The sequence below is a fragment of the Adelges cooleyi genome, unplaced genomic scaffold (assembly GCF_023614345.1).
Source record: "Adelges cooleyi isolate 19-005CV unplaced genomic scaffold, UGA_ACOO_1.1 ACOO_flye_CR_arks_rails_tigmint_CR_PRNA_376, whole genome shotgun sequence".
Classification (NCBI taxonomy): domain Eukaryota; kingdom Metazoa; phylum Arthropoda; class Insecta; order Hemiptera; family Adelgidae; genus Adelges; species Adelges cooleyi.
In genome coordinates, this window is record NW_026096053.1 from 2904896 (window position 1) to 2925126 (window position 20231).

The 20231-nt window shown below is 30.7% G+C and overlaps 3 protein-coding genes across 3 annotated transcripts in view; all 3 read right to left on the bottom strand.

Annotated features, from left to right (window-relative positions):
• The window catches only part of LOC126840789 (ADAMTS-like protein 1), a 204442-nt gene that overhangs the window by 119748 nt on the left and 64463 nt on the right, over positions 1-20231 (bottom strand). The gene's annotated exons all lie outside the window — the stretch shown is intronic.
• LOC126840793 (uncharacterized) lies at positions 310-3916 on the bottom strand. Its single transcript, XM_050576736.1, has 2 exons — positions 3250-3916; positions 310-2571 (listed from the first exon to the last, which is right to left on the bottom strand). The coding sequence occupies exons 1-2, from the start codon at positions 3446-3448 to the stop codon at positions 455-457; spliced, it is 2316 nt and encodes a 771-aa protein (XP_050432693.1). The 5' UTR covers positions 3449-3916; the 3' UTR covers positions 310-454.
• On the bottom strand, positions 4180-18302 carry LOC126840790 (uncharacterized). Its single transcript, XM_050576734.1, has 2 exons — positions 17333-18302; positions 4180-6220 (listed from the first exon to the last, which is right to left on the bottom strand). The coding sequence occupies exons 1-2, from the start codon at positions 18269-18271 to the stop codon at positions 4211-4213; spliced, it is 2949 nt and encodes a 982-aa protein (XP_050432691.1). The 5' UTR covers positions 18272-18302; the 3' UTR covers positions 4180-4210.

Sequence of the window (20231 nt, forward strand, 5' to 3'; positions counted from 1 at the left end):
ATATTTCGTAATATCAAAATACTATTACTGTAATTATCATATTTATTTTGCAAAAATTATAATTATTGATTTAAACACATTTTTAATGGTATAGGTAAATAAAATTAAAAACTATTGTACCAGTCAAATTGTGGTATTTATTAACGAAAATAGTCATATATATATTATTTTCAATTAAGTTGTGTTATAAATAATACACATACAATTTTTTAACATATGAATTATATTTTTATCATTGTTTAATACTATTTAGCATGTTTGTAAAAACATTTTGAAAAGTGCTATATTCTTAGGAACAAATTGCATTGATGTCTTATTAATTTTAGCTATGGACAAAACTAGAAATAATATGTTCAGGGATATTTTGGAATAATTGAGATAAACTGTATAAATACCCATCAGAAAAATAATGTAAAATTAACGTAGTGTTAAAATAATGATTTTACTGACGTTATTATATTATCAATTTCATGTAATTTGCGACGCAGTAAAAATCGTTTTTAAACTTCGCTACCCATTGTTCTACAAATACTTTTAACGGTTCTATATAGGTTTCCTGGACATCACCGCTTGCATGTACGTCACTGATTATGTTGTTTGACTTCAAAACGCTGTAGTAATTGGACATGTTTAAACCATAAGATTTAATTTTTCTCTCGATTTTATCTTTTAAGATATTAGCTTTAACATCGGAAATTTTGTTTTGCTTGAAACACCAAACGAGAATGTTAAAAATGTATTTAGGTGAATCCACTTTTAAATATGGATACACGATGCCTTCAAATTGTTTGAATTTGTCCAAAATCGACGATATTTGATCGTCGGTAAAGTTTACTTCGTTTTGACCTGCAGACCGTAAAATATTCAATATGTATCCTAAAAATATGGACGTTACACAGTTTTGAACCAAACCCTGATACACAGCAAACTTTTTTGGATTCATACTGAATACGACTTCTTCTCGAATAGCTTGAATTGTTTTATATGCTCCATCCCACTGGATCTGCAATACAACGATACAATTTAACGGACTAAAATCGTAGTCCACGAGCCTTTCAAAGGAAGCTTTACTCAAATTAACATCACATTCATTATCGATCAGCGTTTGTCGTACACGTATGGGTTGCATCGCTCTAATAGCATTGTCTATATCTTTAAAAATTTGGCCAATTGTGTTCTGTGATAAAATGTCTGGTAAGCTATATATTTGGCTGTTTATTATTGCGCGAGTGTACTCTTTAACACCACAATTCCAAACTATGTAGTTTTCCAGTTGAATCGTAATTAACAAGGCTAACCGGTTTAGCTGACTTGGTTGCCGAAAACCGTCATGCATATTATCGTCAATCGGATATGTTGTGCTTACTTTGTACATGCACATTAGGACTAATGCATTTCTAATATAAACATTTTCTGCTCTTGGTGCATTGGACAGATAGTATGAGACTAATTTCACTAATTTTGGTAATCGTAGTTTAAGTTCATCAAACCCGAAAAGCAAACGCTTTAAAACAGTTTCCTTAGCATCTATCTTATCGTGGTTGTATACATTTATATGGTGTATCATGAGATCAAATAGTTTAATAACTTTTGCCAACAATTGACATAGTTTGTTTACTACTGCCGAGTCGTCGAGTTCTTTGGCGGGTTCTATCATTATGGAATCTTCGAAACCAAAGGCGTTCCATAACAAGGCGTTGCTCAAACTAACATTATTTATGGATTCTCTCACGTTCACTATTTCTTCTGTGAAGTTATTGACGATCTCTAACGGGGTTTCATTATAAAGTGACACTTCTTTGTCATCAAAGTCAACAACAGATGTTTTCAGTTCTAACTCTAAAAGCTTTACGACTTCTATTGGATCTACAATATGCTGATTTTCTAAATAAAAATTAAGAGTCTCCAAAGTCTCGGTTGTCTCTGATCGCCATTCTACAGTCAGAAATTTCATAATTTCGTCTTTCAAGAGGTCCCAAAATTCATTTCTCTTTAATGGCAGTCCATCTGTTATTGCTGTAGGTGGTTGAAAAACAAAAAGATGAATACTTTGAAGTAATTTGTTTAATGAAGTCCAAACACCAAACTGACGCAACATTTCTTTGGCAGGGCTTATGACCGAAAAACATGCAGCAGCGATAGCCGGACGATCTATGTTAATGAAATTCAACCATTTTCTTTTCAAAGATTTGTAAAAAGTTTCCTGGCAATCTTCTTCCGAATTTGAATATCTAATAGACAAACAAGCTTCTCTAATTGCCGGGAAATGTACGTTTTTGAGTTCTTCCCAATTGTTTCTTAACACAGTAAAAAAATTCGGCGGACAGATCCCTTCATAAATTTTGTATTTTATATCACTGAATTTAATTTGGACAGCTACTAATATTTTTTCATAAAACATCTGAGTGACTGACTGAAGTGTTAGTTTTTGTAATGTGGCGAGTTTCTTCGTACCGTACTGAGATGCGACTTCATGTAGGACGTCTGATATCTCCTTAGGCTCACCTGACCAGCTGACTTGTATTTTATGATCACTCGACTGTTGTTGTTCAATTATTCTCCATATGGTATCTAAGTCGATATTAATGGCATCAGCATTATATAGATCTAAATTATCAAATCCGAGTGCAACAAAACGTTCGTTGTATTTACTCAATAGATTATAAGTAGTAGATTGTAATAAGTCAATTTTTTTTTTTTGTTGATATGATATTTTATACTGGCGTAATGATTTGGGTACCGGCAAACAGTACACTACTGAAAAAGTTTTTAATTGAAGGCCAATGGAAAAAATAAATTGTTCTATTTCCTGAAATTTCATTTCAATACTAATTTTATTTGGTTTACCTTCAGTCTCTAAGAAACGAGATTTTGTAAATGTCTTTGTCTCATATTCTGAATATAGTTTCAAAGCCATCAACGCGTTATATATTTGTTTAAAATCGGTTGAGGTAGGTGACAACTGATAGAAATATGATAAGATATTCAACATTCGTGTGATCGTAGAATCTATATTTTTGATATTTTCCAACAATGAATTTACACAATTGGAATAATTTTCCACTTCTTTTTGATTTCTACACTCAAGTATAGTAGCTAATACTAAAACGATGTACTGTCTTACGAATTTTGAGTTATCACAGCATAAAAAGATTGTCAAATGTCTTATCAGCAGTTCGGTAGGTCTTTTAGGGATTATATTTTTATCGTCAAAGGCATTTAATAGCTCTAACATAGTTATTTCCTTACCGTCGTCTATGATTTTTTCTGTTTTCAACGAAATCCACACGGGGTTTTTCATCAGCTCGTTCAACTTAAGAGCAGCATCGTCCTGAGCCAAAATTATTCTTAAAGGAATATTTGCTAAAAAAGCAACTAAAAAGTTCAAAAACAGTTTTGAGTTCATGTTTGCAATAGTGGAATGCGAGTTGTCTTGAACTATGAACATAAGTATGAAATCAAGTAGCACCAAGAATTTATATGTTTAATTTTTTGTACGTTTGTATTTTTATTTACATTTAACGTCAACAAATGTTTCAGTTGCGAACGTCATTCTGGCATCTGTTTAACCATGTTGATTTACATAGTATGTAATAATTATATCGAATTTGTATGTTTGTTTTGTATTTCTACAAACACTACTTATTTCATTTTTTTGCCTATAACAGATTTATTTTTCGACCCCAAAATGTAGTGTAATACAAATTCCTACATTACATAACTTTATTTAAATACTTGTTATTTTCTACAATATTGCATTTAAATATTTTATTTTCGTACTTGGCAGTTATTTGAATTTTAGTCCACAAATTATTAATTTGTTTGACATTATCCACACATTTTTATGAGCCTGTTGGTTTTTTTTATACTTGCTGCTTCTCGAAATGTTGTAATTTTTAGTAATACAAACATTGATTGGTTGCTGGACATATTTTGAAAATGTGAAAAATGTGGCAATTTGTTTATGTGCTAGTTTTTAAATTACAATAAATTATCATAGTATTACCTTTTTAACTATTATATTTATTTTAAAAATATTTCAACTAATTATTTTCCTACGTTATTAGTCGTGTAGCAACAATTAGAAACTACCGTATCAGTCAATTCGTAATATTAAATAACAAAAATAGTCGTCATTATATAATTTAATTTAGTTATTTTATTATAAATATTACTCATACAATATTTTAACATGATTTTACTAGCTATTTTATATTATCAATTTCATGTAATTCTCGACGCAGTAAAAATCGTTTTCAAACTTCGCTACCCATTGTTCCACAAATACTTTTAACGGTGCTATAAGGTTTTTATTGACATCACCGCTTGCATGTACGTCACTGATTATGTTATTTGACTTCAAAACGCTGTAGTAATGGGAAATGTTTATACCATAAAATTCAATTTTCCTTTCGATTTTATACTTCAAAATAGTCGCCTTAATTCCGGAAATTTGATTTTGCTTGAAACACCAAACAAAGATATTAAAATTGTATTCAGGGGAATCCACTTTTAAATTAGGATACACCATGCTTTCAAATTGTTCGAATTTTTCCAAAATCGACGCTATTTGAAGGTTGGTAAATTTTACTTCGTTTTGACCTGCAGCTTGTAAAATATTCAAGATGTATCCTAAAAATATGGACGTTACACTGTTTTGAACCAAAACTTGATACTCAGCAAACTTTTTTGGATTTATACTGGATAAGACTTCTTTTCGAATAGTTTGAATTAATTGTAATGCTCCATCCCATTGGAATTTTAATTCTGCGATACATTTTAGCGGATTAAGATCATCTTTTTTACCATCTACAAGCGCATCAAAAGATCCTAAACTTATGGTAATCTTACATTCATCATCGATCAGCGGTATGTCCCTCATTTCAAGTACTAAATTATCGATATCATAAATAATTTGTCTATGTGCATTTTGAAGACCACTTATCCTACTTTTATATTCTAGTATATCACAATTGTTTACAACGTAGTAATTAATTTGATTTATTATTAACAGAGTTAATTGTTTAAGCTGCTCCACTATCCATGAACCGTCATTTACGTCATCATTCATTGGATTTATTAATTTTGTATCAAACATAAACATTAAAACGATTGCGTTTCTAAGATTCACGTTTTCTGTTTTTGGTGCTTTAAGCATCTCTAATAACAAAAAATGCACTATCGATAATAATCGTTCTTGGAGATTATCAGTTACGAAACACATACGATTAAAAATAAAATTAGAAAATCTTTTTTCTTGTTGGTTGTAGAAACCCAAATCATTTTTGAGTAAAGTGAAGAATTCTATAAGGCTTGTTGACAATTTACAAACTTTTTGCAGAGCCACATCATCGAATACTTTAGAGGGTCTTACTAATTTAGTTTCATCAAAATTGGAAGCGTTAAACAATAAAACATTGTTAATGTTTATATTATTAATAGATTTTTTCAGCTTTACTATATTATCGGTGAACTCCCTAAGGATTTCTAAACGTTTGTCGGAGTCAATCTCCCTCAGAGTCTCTTCATTGTCAGCGAAGTCTGCACTAGCTGTTTTCATTTCTAATTCCAAAAGTCCAATCACATCTTCTGGCTTTACATTGTTGTGCTCATTTTCGAAGTAAAATGTAAGAGTTTCCAAAGTCTCAGCTATTTCTGCTGGCCAATCTACAGACAGAAATCTTTTTAATTCGTTTTTAAAAAGGCCCCAAAACTCTTTCTTGGTTGACGCCAGTCTGTTGGCTATCGCTTTGGATGGTCGATAAAGGAAAGAGTAAATACTTTCAATTAATATTGATATCCATTTATTATACTCAGGTACGTTTGGTATCGTGGACCAGACTGTAACCGTAAAACACGCTGCAGCGATGGCAGGTAGTTTTATAGCCTTAAAATTCATCCAACGCCTTTTCAAAGAATTGTAAAAAGTTTCCTGACAATCTCCTTTTGAAATGGAGTTTCTAATAGATAAACAAGCCTCTCTAATAGCCGGGAAATCATTGCTTTTAAGTTCTACCCAGTTGTATCTTAACATGCTAAAAAAATTCGGCGGACAGTGTCCTTCGTAAATTTTGATTTTTGTTTCATTAAATATAGCCTGGACAGTTACTAATAATAGTTTATAAAACATCTGTGCGAAAGACTTCAGAGATAATTTTTGGAATGCGGCAAATTTCTTGGTACTGTACTGAGATTTGACTTCTTGTATGATGGTTGTTACCTCTGTAGGCTCGTTTAACCAGCGGATTCGTATTTTGTGACCATCTGGCTGGTGTTGTTCAAGTATTTTCCATATGTGCTGTATGTCGATATTTATGTTATTAATACTACATAATTCCAAATGTTTAAATCCGAGTGCAAGATAACGTTCCTCGTTAAATGTATTTATAATATTCAATATTGCTTCACTGTAATCTTCATTTGTATGCAATTTTCTGTCTTCTTCAGTGTTTAGCAACATTCGGATATATTTCTCATATTGAACTTCTATATCTATTTGGCGTAATGGTTGAATTGTTGGCAGGCAGTATATTACCGCAAACGTTTGTATTTGAAGATCGATGGAAAAATATAATTGTTCAATTTCCTTAAATTTTAGTTCAATTGTTATTTTATCTGGTTTCTTTTCAGCGTTTATTAAAGTGGATTGCGTTGCGGCCTTCGACTCATATTCAGAGTAAAGTTTCAAGGCCATCAACGCGTTATAAAAGTGTTTAAAATCGGTGAAGGTAGGTGACAACTGATAGAAATACGTCAAAATGTTTAACATTCTAGTAACCATAAAATCGATATTTCGAATATTTTTCAACGTTGAATTAAAACAATTGTTGTAGTCGAAGGGGAAATCTGCTTGCTCTCTACATAAACGTAGAATGCTTAAAACTAATATCATGTATTTTCTGACGAATTTTGATTGATCACAACTTAGAACTATTGTCAAATGTCTTATCAGCGGTTCGGTAGGTATTTCAGAGATTGTATTTTTATCGCCAAAGGCATTTAATAGTTCTAACATAGTTATTACCTTACCATCGTCTATGATTTTTTCGCTTTTCATCAGGCTCCAGCCAGGGTTTTTGATCAACTCTTCCAGTTTAACCGCATCATTGTTTTGAGCCAAGATTATTTGGTGAGAGAAAACAAGTAAAAATTTGAAAAAAAACATGAAGTACATGACTGTATTTAGATACGTATTATTGCCTTTAATACGGGCATAAATTTTTAAAGCAGTCGTTAAACAGTATTTGCATTGAGAAGTTTAAAATAAATTTTGAGTAAAAAACCGTTTGAGTACATGAATACAATAGTGAAACGCGAATGATCTAGAGCTGTGAACATAACATAGTACTCAGCGCAACAATTTAATTTTTAAGCTTTTGTTATCTTATTTGCATTTAACGTTAACATTTTTTTGGGTATGAACGTCGTTCACGCATCTGTATGGCCGTGTTGATTTACATTCGTAATATTTTTATTAAAGTTATGTATTTGTTTTATATATCTACATAAACAGCTTTTCTTTTTTTTCCTGTAACAGCTTTATAATACGTCCACAAAATGTAGAATAGTGTAAATTTCTACATTTGATTTGATATAATATGCCTAACGGCTATCATTATACATACTCTAATATATTAAATGTTGTCAGATTTTTTTATACATATCTACTTTTATTGGTAATTTATTCTCTAGAATATGGTACATTTGAATTATGTATGTTGTAATAATCTAAAAGACTATAATTTTTTCAACCATTGTGTTGCCGTTTTAACAGATGGTTGAAAACAGATGCATAACCGTTCAATTCAACGCCGAAAGTCAATTTTTTAAATCACAATTTGTCTATGTCATTTAGCTATAAACTGCGAATGTATCATATTTTGATACTATTTATCTTCATTATAATTAAAAAATAACAATTTTTTAGATAAATTAATTTATATAACGGCACGATCATATACTGAGTGATCCATCTGATGTATTTTTTCCCTACAGTATTAGGTACATATTTTACTTTATTTTTCAGTACTTAGAAGATTTTCATCATTATCGTTTATACGTAAAAGAAGGATGGAATTCGTTTTTTTTAATGTGAACATATGTTTTTAATTCCATAAATATCTAGACAAAAAATGTTTAAAATTGTTAGGAATTTAATTTTGAATTATCAACAATCTCTTCCTTTGCTATGACAATGTAAAAATTTGAATTTAAGATCAATATTCTTTTGTTTCTTACAAAAATAGCTCAATAGTTTCCCCTTTAATAATAATATTGACCCAGCCGATAACACTGTTACTATCACTATCACCGTGTTTCAATAGGTAGATAAGATCCGCTTGTCTATTATTATCTAAACCATTTCATTGTGTCTCGTTATTGATGTTCACGGCTATCGGAAAATGCGCACATAAATATGTGAATTTTATGGGCAACTGGAATTTGGAAACCGAAGACATATGATAATAATAAGGGGAAATGTAATAACTTTGCATTGTCATAGCAAACGAACAGCGTAATGAAAATTAAAAATTCAAACTCTAAAATATTTTTAAATTTTTTGTCTACATTCTAATGGAATTAAAAACATATATCCCCATTAAAAAATATATATCCATACTTTTTTACACATAAGTGATTAAGATAAAAATGTTTAACGTATTAAAAAAAAATATAGTAATATATGTACAATGTACATTGTATCTACAAGTATAGGAAAATTTTTTTTTTTTCAAAATATTCCGATTTTCTGAGAAAATGAGTATCTTACATGAGATAGATACCCTGTAAATTCTTAATCTTGATAGAAATTTGAATTATTATTATTATGATATAGATTCCAAAACGAATTTGCCTATTGAAACAATTTTATATGGAGACGATCGAGAATAGAAAGAGAAGTGAATTAATATGATGTTTTTTTACTAAAAGAGTTCAATTTTCCAAAGTGGATTGCTGAAGTCATTTGGAAAATAGATATAAAAATAACAATCATATATCTAGCTATTAATTTAAAAAAACCTGTAAAAAATGTATGAAGCATAAATTTTCTATGTATCTTTCAATATTTCTATACATTTTTTTGATAAAATTGAGAATACCAATACGGTCATACTTCTAGATGCAAAACAAAACGTCTCATAGTTATTTATCTCAAATTTACATCGATGTTTTGGTTGGTAGATATAACACCCTCTTCTCTTGATACACTTCCACATTCGAACTAATTATTATTAGTCTCTCAGCAAATATCTGGATCAAGGAAGAGTTATTCTATTTGTAGTTTTTCACTGCAAGATGAACGTCCTATAGTGGCGATTTCGATGGCCATCTACCTGTTGCCCGTCTGTTCATTATAATAATAGATATCTTAAGAGGATGTCATACCAAATATGAAACGTATTGAGTTTTTCCACTCACTGGTAGTCAAATTTGCTTTTTTAATACGCAACTGTAGACAAAAGTGCAGTGTCCATACTTAGCTATACCACTCTCTCGTAGGAATTTCCCTATTCTTAGCTCTGATCAATTATTTTGCACATTATTGCCAGTGAATCAACCTAATCGTTCTCGACACACTCTGATCTCTACGTTGAAGTTTATGTGAACACTCAATGTTCTTATAACGCTATAATTAGCTAAATTTAATTTTTTTCTCTAACTGATTAATCAAGAATTCATTCGATTACATGCGCAACACGTATTATTGTCTTATTATGTATAATTCGGGTTTGGCCGTCTAGAGTTCCAAATATGTAGCTAGCAGTAATAATATTCAACCACACCAATATCTCGTTTTAATGTTCTTACTTTAGTAGATGTTTGATAATTATTGTCGTACGTTTCGCCGTTGATTCCCATTGTGCTAAATCATAATATTAAACTATTTGTAAAACCTTGACCAAGCAAAAAGCGCTTTAATCAGTGATAAAAAAATAAAAGTATTTTTCATTTATTAAAAAACGGTTGGCTGTCACATCACTTAAGATGTTTAAACAGCAATCTCTTAAAAATTATTTTCAAAGAATGTCAGACAAATATTTCACAGTAGACTCATCAAGTATTCGAAGACTACAAAACGAGTAAAATATCAGTTAAACTAGAATATATTACTCACTTAACATCATTCCGATTTTATAGGCCCGTTTATACTTATCAACCTAGGTACCTAAGCCTATGTAAACACATCAGAAACAATGTGAAAGTTTAGTACTAGTCGGTTATGTTGTAGAATATGTATAAAACATTAAAAATCGACATTAATTTATTATTTAAAATTGATTTATTTTAGAAATATTACATACACAATATTTTAACATGTAAAATGATAATTAATCATTAGTGTTCACTACCTATACTAATACCTTAATTCGTAAATAAGATATTTATTATTGATGTCAAACACTGTTTACTATGCATTTAATATTTTTTCTTAACCGCTCATTCATATATTTTGAGTTTTAGTTACTGACAAAATTAGAAATATTAACTAAAAAATTATTTTCGTTTTTACATTCTATTTATAAAAACTATGTTTTAATTTCTTTCGGAATGTTGGTGTCCCAATAATAAAGTGTTAAAATTAATTAATTCACTCTTAATATTAAATTATCATTTTCATGTAATTTGCGACGCAGTAAAAGTCGTGGTCAAACATATCAACCCAACAGTCCACAAATAGTTCCAACGGTTCTATATAGGTTTTTTGGACATTACCGCTTGCATTTTCCCTAATTATTTTGTTTGCCTTCATAACGCCGTAGTAATCAGTGATGTTCATACCATAAGATTCTATTTTCCTTTCGATTTTATTTTTCAAAATATTCGCCCTGACATAGGAAATTTTGTGTTGTTTAATACACCAAATAAAGCCATTGAAAACTGTTCTAGGCGAATCCACTTTTGAACTAGGATACACAGTGCTTTCAAATTGTTCGATTTTTAATAAAACCGACGCGATATGATGATCTTTAAAATTTACTTTTTGTTGACCCACATCCAGTAAAATATTCAATATGTAACCTAAAACTATAGACGTTCCGCTGTTTTGAACCAAAGTCTGATACATGACAAACTTATTTGGATTCATACTGGGTACGACTTCAGTTCGAATAGTTTGAATCGATTTTGACGTTCCATCCCATTGGAATTTTAACTCATCGATACAATCCAACGGACTAAAATCTCCGTCCACGAGCCTTTCAATAGAAACTTTACTTAAACTAACTTCAGGTTTATTAACGAAAAGCGGCATGAATGTGTCCTGTGTTACATTGATGCCACTGTCTATACTATCAAAAATCTGCTTGATTGTCTCGGTGGCAAAAAGGCCGTACATATCATAAGTTTGGGCGTTTATTACTGTTTTAATGTAATTATTAACACCACAATTTTGAACTACGTAGATTTCCAGTTGACTCATAATTAACAAGGTTAATCGTTTAAGCTGGTTTGGTTGCCAAAGAACTTGAATTTCCTGTTTACCCATCGCCTGTATTATCCATGCTTTGTACATGTACATTAAGAATATCGCACTCCTAAGGTTTATGTTTTCTGCTCTTGGTGCTTTGGACAAATGGTATAACATTGATTGGAGTAATTTTGGCAATTTTTTATAGAGTTCGTCGACCGCGAATACCGAACGTCTTATGACGAATTTCCTGATTTGTATTTTCTCGTGGTCGTGGAAATTTATAATTCGTACAATTAGATCAAAGAGTTTTAAAACGTTTGTCGATAATTTACAAACTTTGTTTAAAGCTATATCGTCGAGTTCATTATCGGGTTCTATCGATATGGTTTCCTCAAAATCGAAGGCGTTGAACAACATAACGTTGCTATAATTTACATTATTTATGGACTTTCTCAGCTCCATCACCACTTCTGTGAAGTTACTAACAATCTCTAACGGGTTTTCAATGTCAATTGACACTTCTTTGTCACCGAAATCAGCACTAGATGTTTTCATTTCTAATTCCAAAAGCCCAATTACTTCTTCTGGATTTACATTATTTTGCTCATTTTCTAAATAAAATGTAAGAGTTTCCAAAGTCTCAGCTATCTCTGCTGGCCAATCAAGGGACCGAAATTTTATTAATTCGTTTTTTAAACTGTCCCAAAACTCTGCCTTCGTCAATGCGGTTGGTCGAAAAATAAGAAGGTTGATACTTTGTAGTAACTGTTTAAAACGAAATGAAAATAATCGACCACACTGACGCAGGTTTTCTTTGTGAGGGCTTGTGACCTTAGAACATGCTACAGCAATAGCTGTGCGCTTTATGTCAATGAAATTCAACCATATCCCATTCAATGATTTGTAAAAGCTTTCCTGACATTCTTCTACGGGTTTGAAGTGTCTAATAGACAAACAAGCCTCTCTAATAGCTGGGAAATGATCATTCTTAAGCTCTACCCAATTTTTTCTTAACGTGGTAAAAAAATTTAGCGGGCAGAGTCCTTCGTCAACTTTGTTTTTTGTATCACTGAAACTAGTCTGCACAGTTACTAATATTATTTTATAAAACATCTGGGCGATAGACTTAAGTGTTAATTTTTGGAATGTGGCGAGTTTCTTCGTACCGTACTGAGATGCGACTTCATGTACAACGGCTTTTACCTCTTTAGGCTCACCTAACCATAGGATTCGTGTTTTGTGACCACCTGGCTGCTGTTGATCAAGTAATCTCCATATGGTATCCAAGTCGGCATTTATTGCATCATTATTATATAGATCCAAATGTTCAAATCCGAGTGCAACAAACCTTTCGTTGTAAGTGTTTACTAATTCCTTCATAGTATTTTGCATTAATTTAAAACTTGGTTTTTTTTGAGATATTATTTCATTTTGGCGTAATTGTATAGGTATCGGCAAACAGTACATTGCCGCAAACATTTGTAGTTGATGATTGATAGAAAACATTTTTTTTTCTATTTCTTGAAATTTCATTTCGATTTTTATTTCATTTGGTTTACTTAGAGCTTCTAAAAAATTAGACTCCATAAAGGTATTTGTCTCATACTCTGAGTAAAGTTTCAAGGCCATCAACGCGTTATAAAATTGTTTAAAATCGGTTGAGGTAGGTGACAACTGATAGAAATACGTCAAAATGTTCAACATCTGTGTGATCATAGAGTCGATATTTTTAATATTTTCCAACAATAAATTAACACAATTGAAATGGTTTCCCACAACTTTTATCACTCTACACTCAAGTATAGCAGCTAATACTAAAACGATATACTGTCTTACGAATTTTGATTGATCACAGCTTAGGACTATTGTCAAATGTCTCATCAGCGACTCGTTAGATGTTTCAGAGATTATATTTTTATTGCCAAAGGCATTCATTATCTCTAACATAGTTATTTCCTTACCGTCGTCTATGATTTTTTCTTTTTTCAACGAACCCCATTCGGGGTTTTTCATCAACTCATTCAGCTTAATCGTCGCATTGTCCTGAGCCAAAATTGTATGGTGCGGAATACTTACCAAAAAAACAAGTAAACAGTTCAAAAGCAATTTTAAGTGCATGACTGCATTTAGATACGTGTTACTACCTACAATATGGGTAAACGTGTTAAAACAGGCGATCAACAGTTTACATATAGACATTCATTTTTTGTGTTTAGTAGTTATTTGCATATTACATCCACAAATTATTGGTTTTGACATTTTTTATGGTATTATTCATATTTTGCCCATGGTGATTTATATTATATACTGCTTCGGTTCCACACATTCTATGACTATGTAAACATCGTGTAAATAGCAAATACAAATTATGCAATGTAATATTTTAGAGAAATATTACTTCCAATCACACTGTTTGCAATAACTATATGTTTTTAAATGTTGTCAGAAGTCTTACACATACCTACATTTTATTGGTGATGATTCATTAGAATATGGCGAACTTGACGTTAGAAAGCGGACGCAGAATTGTGTAAGCCACGATTTAAGAACAAAAATAATATATCTAGCAATTCATTAAAAACAACTATAAGAAATATCAACAGCATAAATTGTTAAATTTTTTAAACCTTCCATTTTTATTTATTGGTATTTGAAGGCATTGAAAATAAAATGCGAGGTCGTACATATGTAGCTTTAAACCATTAACCATTGACATTTCAGTAATTTATCCCAAAATGGCGTCAAATAGTATGGTTGGTATATAAAAAGATAAATAGTAGTAAATGATAAGGCTCCTGTTTTGAAAGTAATGCTCATATCCATTTACTTTATTCAATACGATTGTTCTTCTTGGACGGAGTTTTAGTTTAATGGTTAGGATTGCAGGTGCGCATTTAACGTGCGAATAACTTTAAGTACGACTCAGCCTAGGCCTAGTGACGTTTAGTCCATACAGAACTAGATTTGTTTTAAACATTTTTTTTAGCAAACCTACTTCAAAAAATAAATTTCATTTTTTTTGCTGGACTAAAGGATGAAACTCCTCCTTCAAGATCATGCGGGTGAAGTCTTTGCACTCCCCCAAAAAAAATTAACCGAACCCTCACGATCGGTTTGTAAGGAATAAAACTATATATTTTTTATCGGACACTAAATATTGCATAGATTAATTTTAAAAGTTCTTAAATTCTTTAGAATTGCTGTTGTCGAATTATGTAAGTAGGGTTTTGTTGTTTCGAATATAAAATACCTGACAGTTATTATATTCGACCACACCAAAATCATGTTTTAATGTTAATGTTTTGGTAGAATTTTAGTTCGTGTAGCACTGCTTTTAGCCATTAGTTGCTACTGTGTCAAGCTGTAAATATTTTACCACGCAGAGAGCGTTTTATCCAATGATAATAAATAAAATTATTTTCCTTTTATAGGGAAACACTGGCTGTCAAATCACTTAATAACTTTACTTAAACACCCGTAGACCGTTGTCAACTCAACAAGTTGTCAACGCTATAATTGTCAAAACGAGTAAAATATCAATTTTACTGGAATGTATTATTCACTTAACATCATTCTGATTCTATAGGTCCTCTTTATGCTCATTAAACTAAGTATGCTTTTGTAAATACTTAAGAAACAAATAGAAAATATTGAACCAGTCAATTTGTAGTAGAGTAGGTGTCTAATACTAAAAATAGACATTAATTAAATAATACAACTAAATTATGATATTTAAAATTTATTTATTTGATATTTATTACAACATACCACATTTTAACATATGAACTGTCAAATAATCATTAATACTTAGTATGGCAATAATACCTTAAAACATAACTAGCTTAACATTTTTTTAAATCATACTTAATAGTGATTTATTCTTATGAACAAATAACATTAGTGTCTTCTGAATTGAAAGACAGTTAGTTTTGTTTAATTGAGAAAATAATTAAACGATTAATAATTAAGAAAAACTGGATAAAAATACCCATCAGAAAATTAATTTAAAATTAAATAATAAATTCACTGGCAGTTTTATATAACCAATTTCATGAAATTTTCGACGCAGTAGAAATCGTGCTTAAACTTCACCACCCATTGTTCCACAAATACTTTTAACGGTTCTATATAGGTTTCTTGGACAGCACCGCTTGCATGTACGTCACTGATTATGTTGTTTGACTTCAAAACGCTGTAGTAATGGGAAATGTTTATACCATAAAATTCAATTTTTCTTTCGATTTTATCCTTTAAAATAGTCGCTTTCAGACCGGAAGTTTTGTTTTGCCTGAAACACCAAACGAGGATGTTGAAAATGTATTTGGGAGAATCCATTTTTAAATTAGGATACACGATGCTTTCAAATTGTTTGAAATTTTCCAAAATCGATGCTATTTGAACGTCGGTAAAATTAACTTCGTTTTGACCTGCAGCCTGTAAAATATTCAATATGTATCCTAAAAATATGGATGTTACACTGTTTTGAACCAAACCCTGATACACAGCAAACTTTTTTGGATTTATACTAGATAGGACATCATCTCGAATAGTTCGAATTAATTGTAATGTTCCATCCCACTGGAACTTTAATTCGGTAATACATTTTAGCGGATTAAGATCTTCTTTTTCACCATCTACAAGCGTATCAAAAGATCCTAAACTTTTGGTAATCTCACATTCATTATCGATCGGGGGTATGGCCCTCATATATTGTATAACAGCCGCAATGCTCGCAATAACTGTATTATTTGTAGTTTGGGGTCTTCTTGATGACTCAGATCTCTTTTTTATTAGCATCCTGTTTTTGTATGCATAAGCGCCATAGGTTTGTACAATGAAGTATTGAATTTCATTTATAATGAGTAGGGTCAATTGTTTAAGCTTGTTTACTTTCTGTAAATTGTCATTCGCTTTCTGTAAATCGACATTTACGTTATTTTCCGCTGGATTTGTTAAGTTTGTATCAAACATAAACATTAAAACGATTGCATTTCGAATATTCACGTTTTCTGCTTTTGGTGTTTTAATCATTTGTAAATACAAAATCCGAACTATCGATAATAATTGTCTCTGGAATTTTTCAGCTAATAAACTTAAATTTTTAAAATTAGAAATAGCTTCACTTGTCTCTGAACAGTTAAAGCGATCCAGATGTATTTTGAAAAAGGTGAAGACATCTACAATGCCTGTTAACAAGTTAGAAACATTATACTGGGTCACACTATCGAATTCTTCAGAGAGTTCTATCAATTTAGTTTCTTCAAAATCGGAAGCTTTCAACAATAAAGCATTGTTAAGGTTTACATTATTTATAGACATTCTCAGTTTTACAACATCATCAGTAAATTTCATAAGGTTATCTAATCGTTTAACGTAGTCAATCTCTTCGAGATTCTCTTCATTGTCAGCGAAGTCAGCACTAGTCGTTTTCATTTCTAATTCCAATAGCTCAACCACTTCTTCTGGATCTACAATATACTCATTTTCTAAATAAACAATAAGAATTTTTAAAGTCTCTGTTTCCTCTGCTGGCCAATCTACAGACAGAAATTTTATCAATTCGTTTTTAAAATTTACCCAAAACTCTTTCTTGGCCGACGCCAGTCCATTGTCTATTGGTTTGCTTGACCGAAAAAGGAAAAGGAAAATACTTTGAAATAACATTCTCAATGAAGTACATATACCATGCTGAACCACGTTTTTAAGACCTATCCGATTGTTTATCAACATAGTAAAAAAATTCGGTGGTCTTATTTCGTTTTTTGTATCACTCGATGTCTGGAAAGTCTGGAAAGCCTGGACAGTTACTAATAACAGTTTATAAAACATCTGGGTGATAGACTTCAGAGATAATTTTTGGAATGCGGCAAATTTCTTGGTACTGTACTGAGATTTAACTTCTTGTATGATGGTTGTTACCTCTGTAGGCTCGTCTAACCAGCGTAATCGTATTTTGTGACCATCTTGCTGCTGTTGATCAAGTAATTCATATATGTGCTCTAAGTCGATATTCTTGTTATTAATCTTATATAATTCCAGATGTGCAAATCCGAGTGCAACAAAATGTTCCTCATTGAATTTATTCACTATATTCGATGTTGCTTTACTAAAATTTTCATTTGTATGAGAACTTTCATTAGAAAACAATATCTTGGTATAAATGGGTATATCATTTAGTCGTATTGGTTCAATTGTTGGCAAGCAGTACATTGCCGTAAACCTTTGTATTTGAAGATCGCTGGAATAAAGTAGTTGTTCAATTTCTTGATATTTCATAGCGATATTATTTGCATTTGGTTTACTTTCATCATCAAAAAAACTAGACTCCGTAAAGGTATTTGTCTCATACTCTGAGTAAAGTTTCAAAGCCATCAAAGCGTGATAAAAGTGTTTAATATCGGTGTTAGTAGGGGACAACTGATAGAAATACGTCAAAACGTTCAACATCTGTGTGATCATAAAATCGATTTTTTCAATACTTCCCAATAATGAATTAAAGCAAATGGAAAGTTTTTTCCCGAATGCTTGAGTTCCGCATATTTTTATAATGCTTAAAACTGAAATAATGTACTCTCTTACAAATTTTGATTGTTCACAGCTTAGCATGATTGCCAAATGTCTTGTCAACTGTCCGTTAGAGCTTTCAGAAGTTATTTCACTATTAGAGGCATTTAACAGATTTAACATAGTTATTTCTTTACCGTCGTCTAAGATTTTTACATTTTCTATTGATTTCCAGCCAGTGTTTTGGATTAACTCTTCCAGTTCAACCACAGCATCGTTATTAGCCAATATGAATCGGTGAGGAATACATACCGACAATGCAAGTAAAAACTTTAAAAACAGTTTTGAGTACATGACTATAATATAGAAACGCGAATTGTCAAACTATGAACATAAATATGAAATCAAGTATTCAGCGGCTTGAATTTATATAATTCATTTTTACAGGTTTGTAGTTTTATTTGCATTTAACGTCAACAAAATTTTGGGTTTGAACATTATTAAGGCATCTGTATAACCAAGTAGATTTATATTTGTATTAACGATATCAAATGTATATATTTGTTTTGGATATCTACAGAAAAAACTTTTTTTACCTGTAACAGCTTTATGTTGTGTCCCCAAAATGTAGAGTATTGCAAATTCCTACATCTGATTCGAAAAAATAGGCTTATAATTCTAAACATTTTAGTATAAATTCTAAAAAAATTTAATTTTTACATGAAAATTGTTTGGTTATTTACTTTAGTGTAATGCTTTACAAATCTAGAGTAGGTAGATGAGTCATAAAATATTTAAACAATGCTTATAATACATAATATTTGTTTTTCTATGTGGTATATTTCATAATATTGAATACCTTATTGTAAATTATTTTTTTTTAAATAATAAAAAAAAAGAATAGTACGGTGTGCTTGTACTTGAATCGAAGAATTTACTTAAAACTTTTTAGTTTAAAGTATCATACTTACAATTCATATACATTTTGACATACAGGTGGCTTAAAATGTTTGGAAACGATTGATTTTCCGATAAGCTTTTGATTTTTTAAATATTTTGACTTCTGAGTGTCAATTGTGGTTGCCCGTTGTGAGTAGGTTTTCAATTACATAGCTTACATTCACTTATCCTAGCCGGAAATTATATCAATTACAAATGTCTTTTATTATCTATGTTAATTTTATTCAGACATTAGTATCAGGTAGTATAGGTAAGGTACCTTCTCTATATTTTTATTAAATCAATATACCATTTTTTCTTTTAATGTAATGCCGTTTTTAATTTATCGGTTTTTCATAAAAAAAATTTAAAAAATGGTTTTATGTTATACCGTAATGTTAGTGGTGAGGTACTGTCATATAACTATGTATAATCGTCTCCTGATAATTTAATTTCGAAGAAGTGATTTCGAGTTAGAACTCTTCTGATAATTTAATCGCTTTTAACTATCAAAACTTGAAAACAAATTCGAAAACATTTGATCCAATTTATTTTTAGAAATAAAACACAATACATCTCCCAGGCCTTTGGGGAAACTGGACGAAACCCTTTAATTAATCTAAAATATTATCTATCTTTATAGTAACGTATTATTAGATAAAAGTTCTTAAAAATTACACATTACGTTATTTAATAAAATGAAATACTATTCTATTTATTCTATTTTAATTATAATAAATATTCTAGGTGCCTATATGAAGTGTTTATGATGATCTCATACGGTTGAACATATTTAGTACTAAGGTTCTTCAAACCCACAATTAACACAGTCGAAAATAGGTTAGGGATATTGCCATAAAACCAATTATTTTTTGTTAACATTTTTGGACGGTATTTGGATGATTAAAGAATAACTTGGGTTTCACATAACTCCACAAAAATTAGTCCATCAAATCACAAATTAGGGGAACGCGGTGTCCATTAAATTTGCCCCCAATAATGGCCCACATCTAATTAATTTATGTTAAAATCAAACCTGTATTTTTGGAAACCAATCTGGCAACGAAAGGGCAGTATATATACCAGGCTACCTTATATCCTCATTGGGGTAGAGCTTTTTATTTTATTTAATTCTCATGTTATTAAATCAGATAGCTCGCACATTAGTGCCAATAGATCCAAATAACCGTTCACGGTACACTACGAAATTGAAGTTTCTGACTGTTTTGAAATCAGTAACGTTAATTATTAGGCTACGAGTTTAACAAATATTTATTAATTAAAATTTTATAGCAAAGAACATTTTTTATATTTATGACTTATTTGTGCTGATTTTACCTTGCAATTTTATATGTGTGATGTATAATATATAATA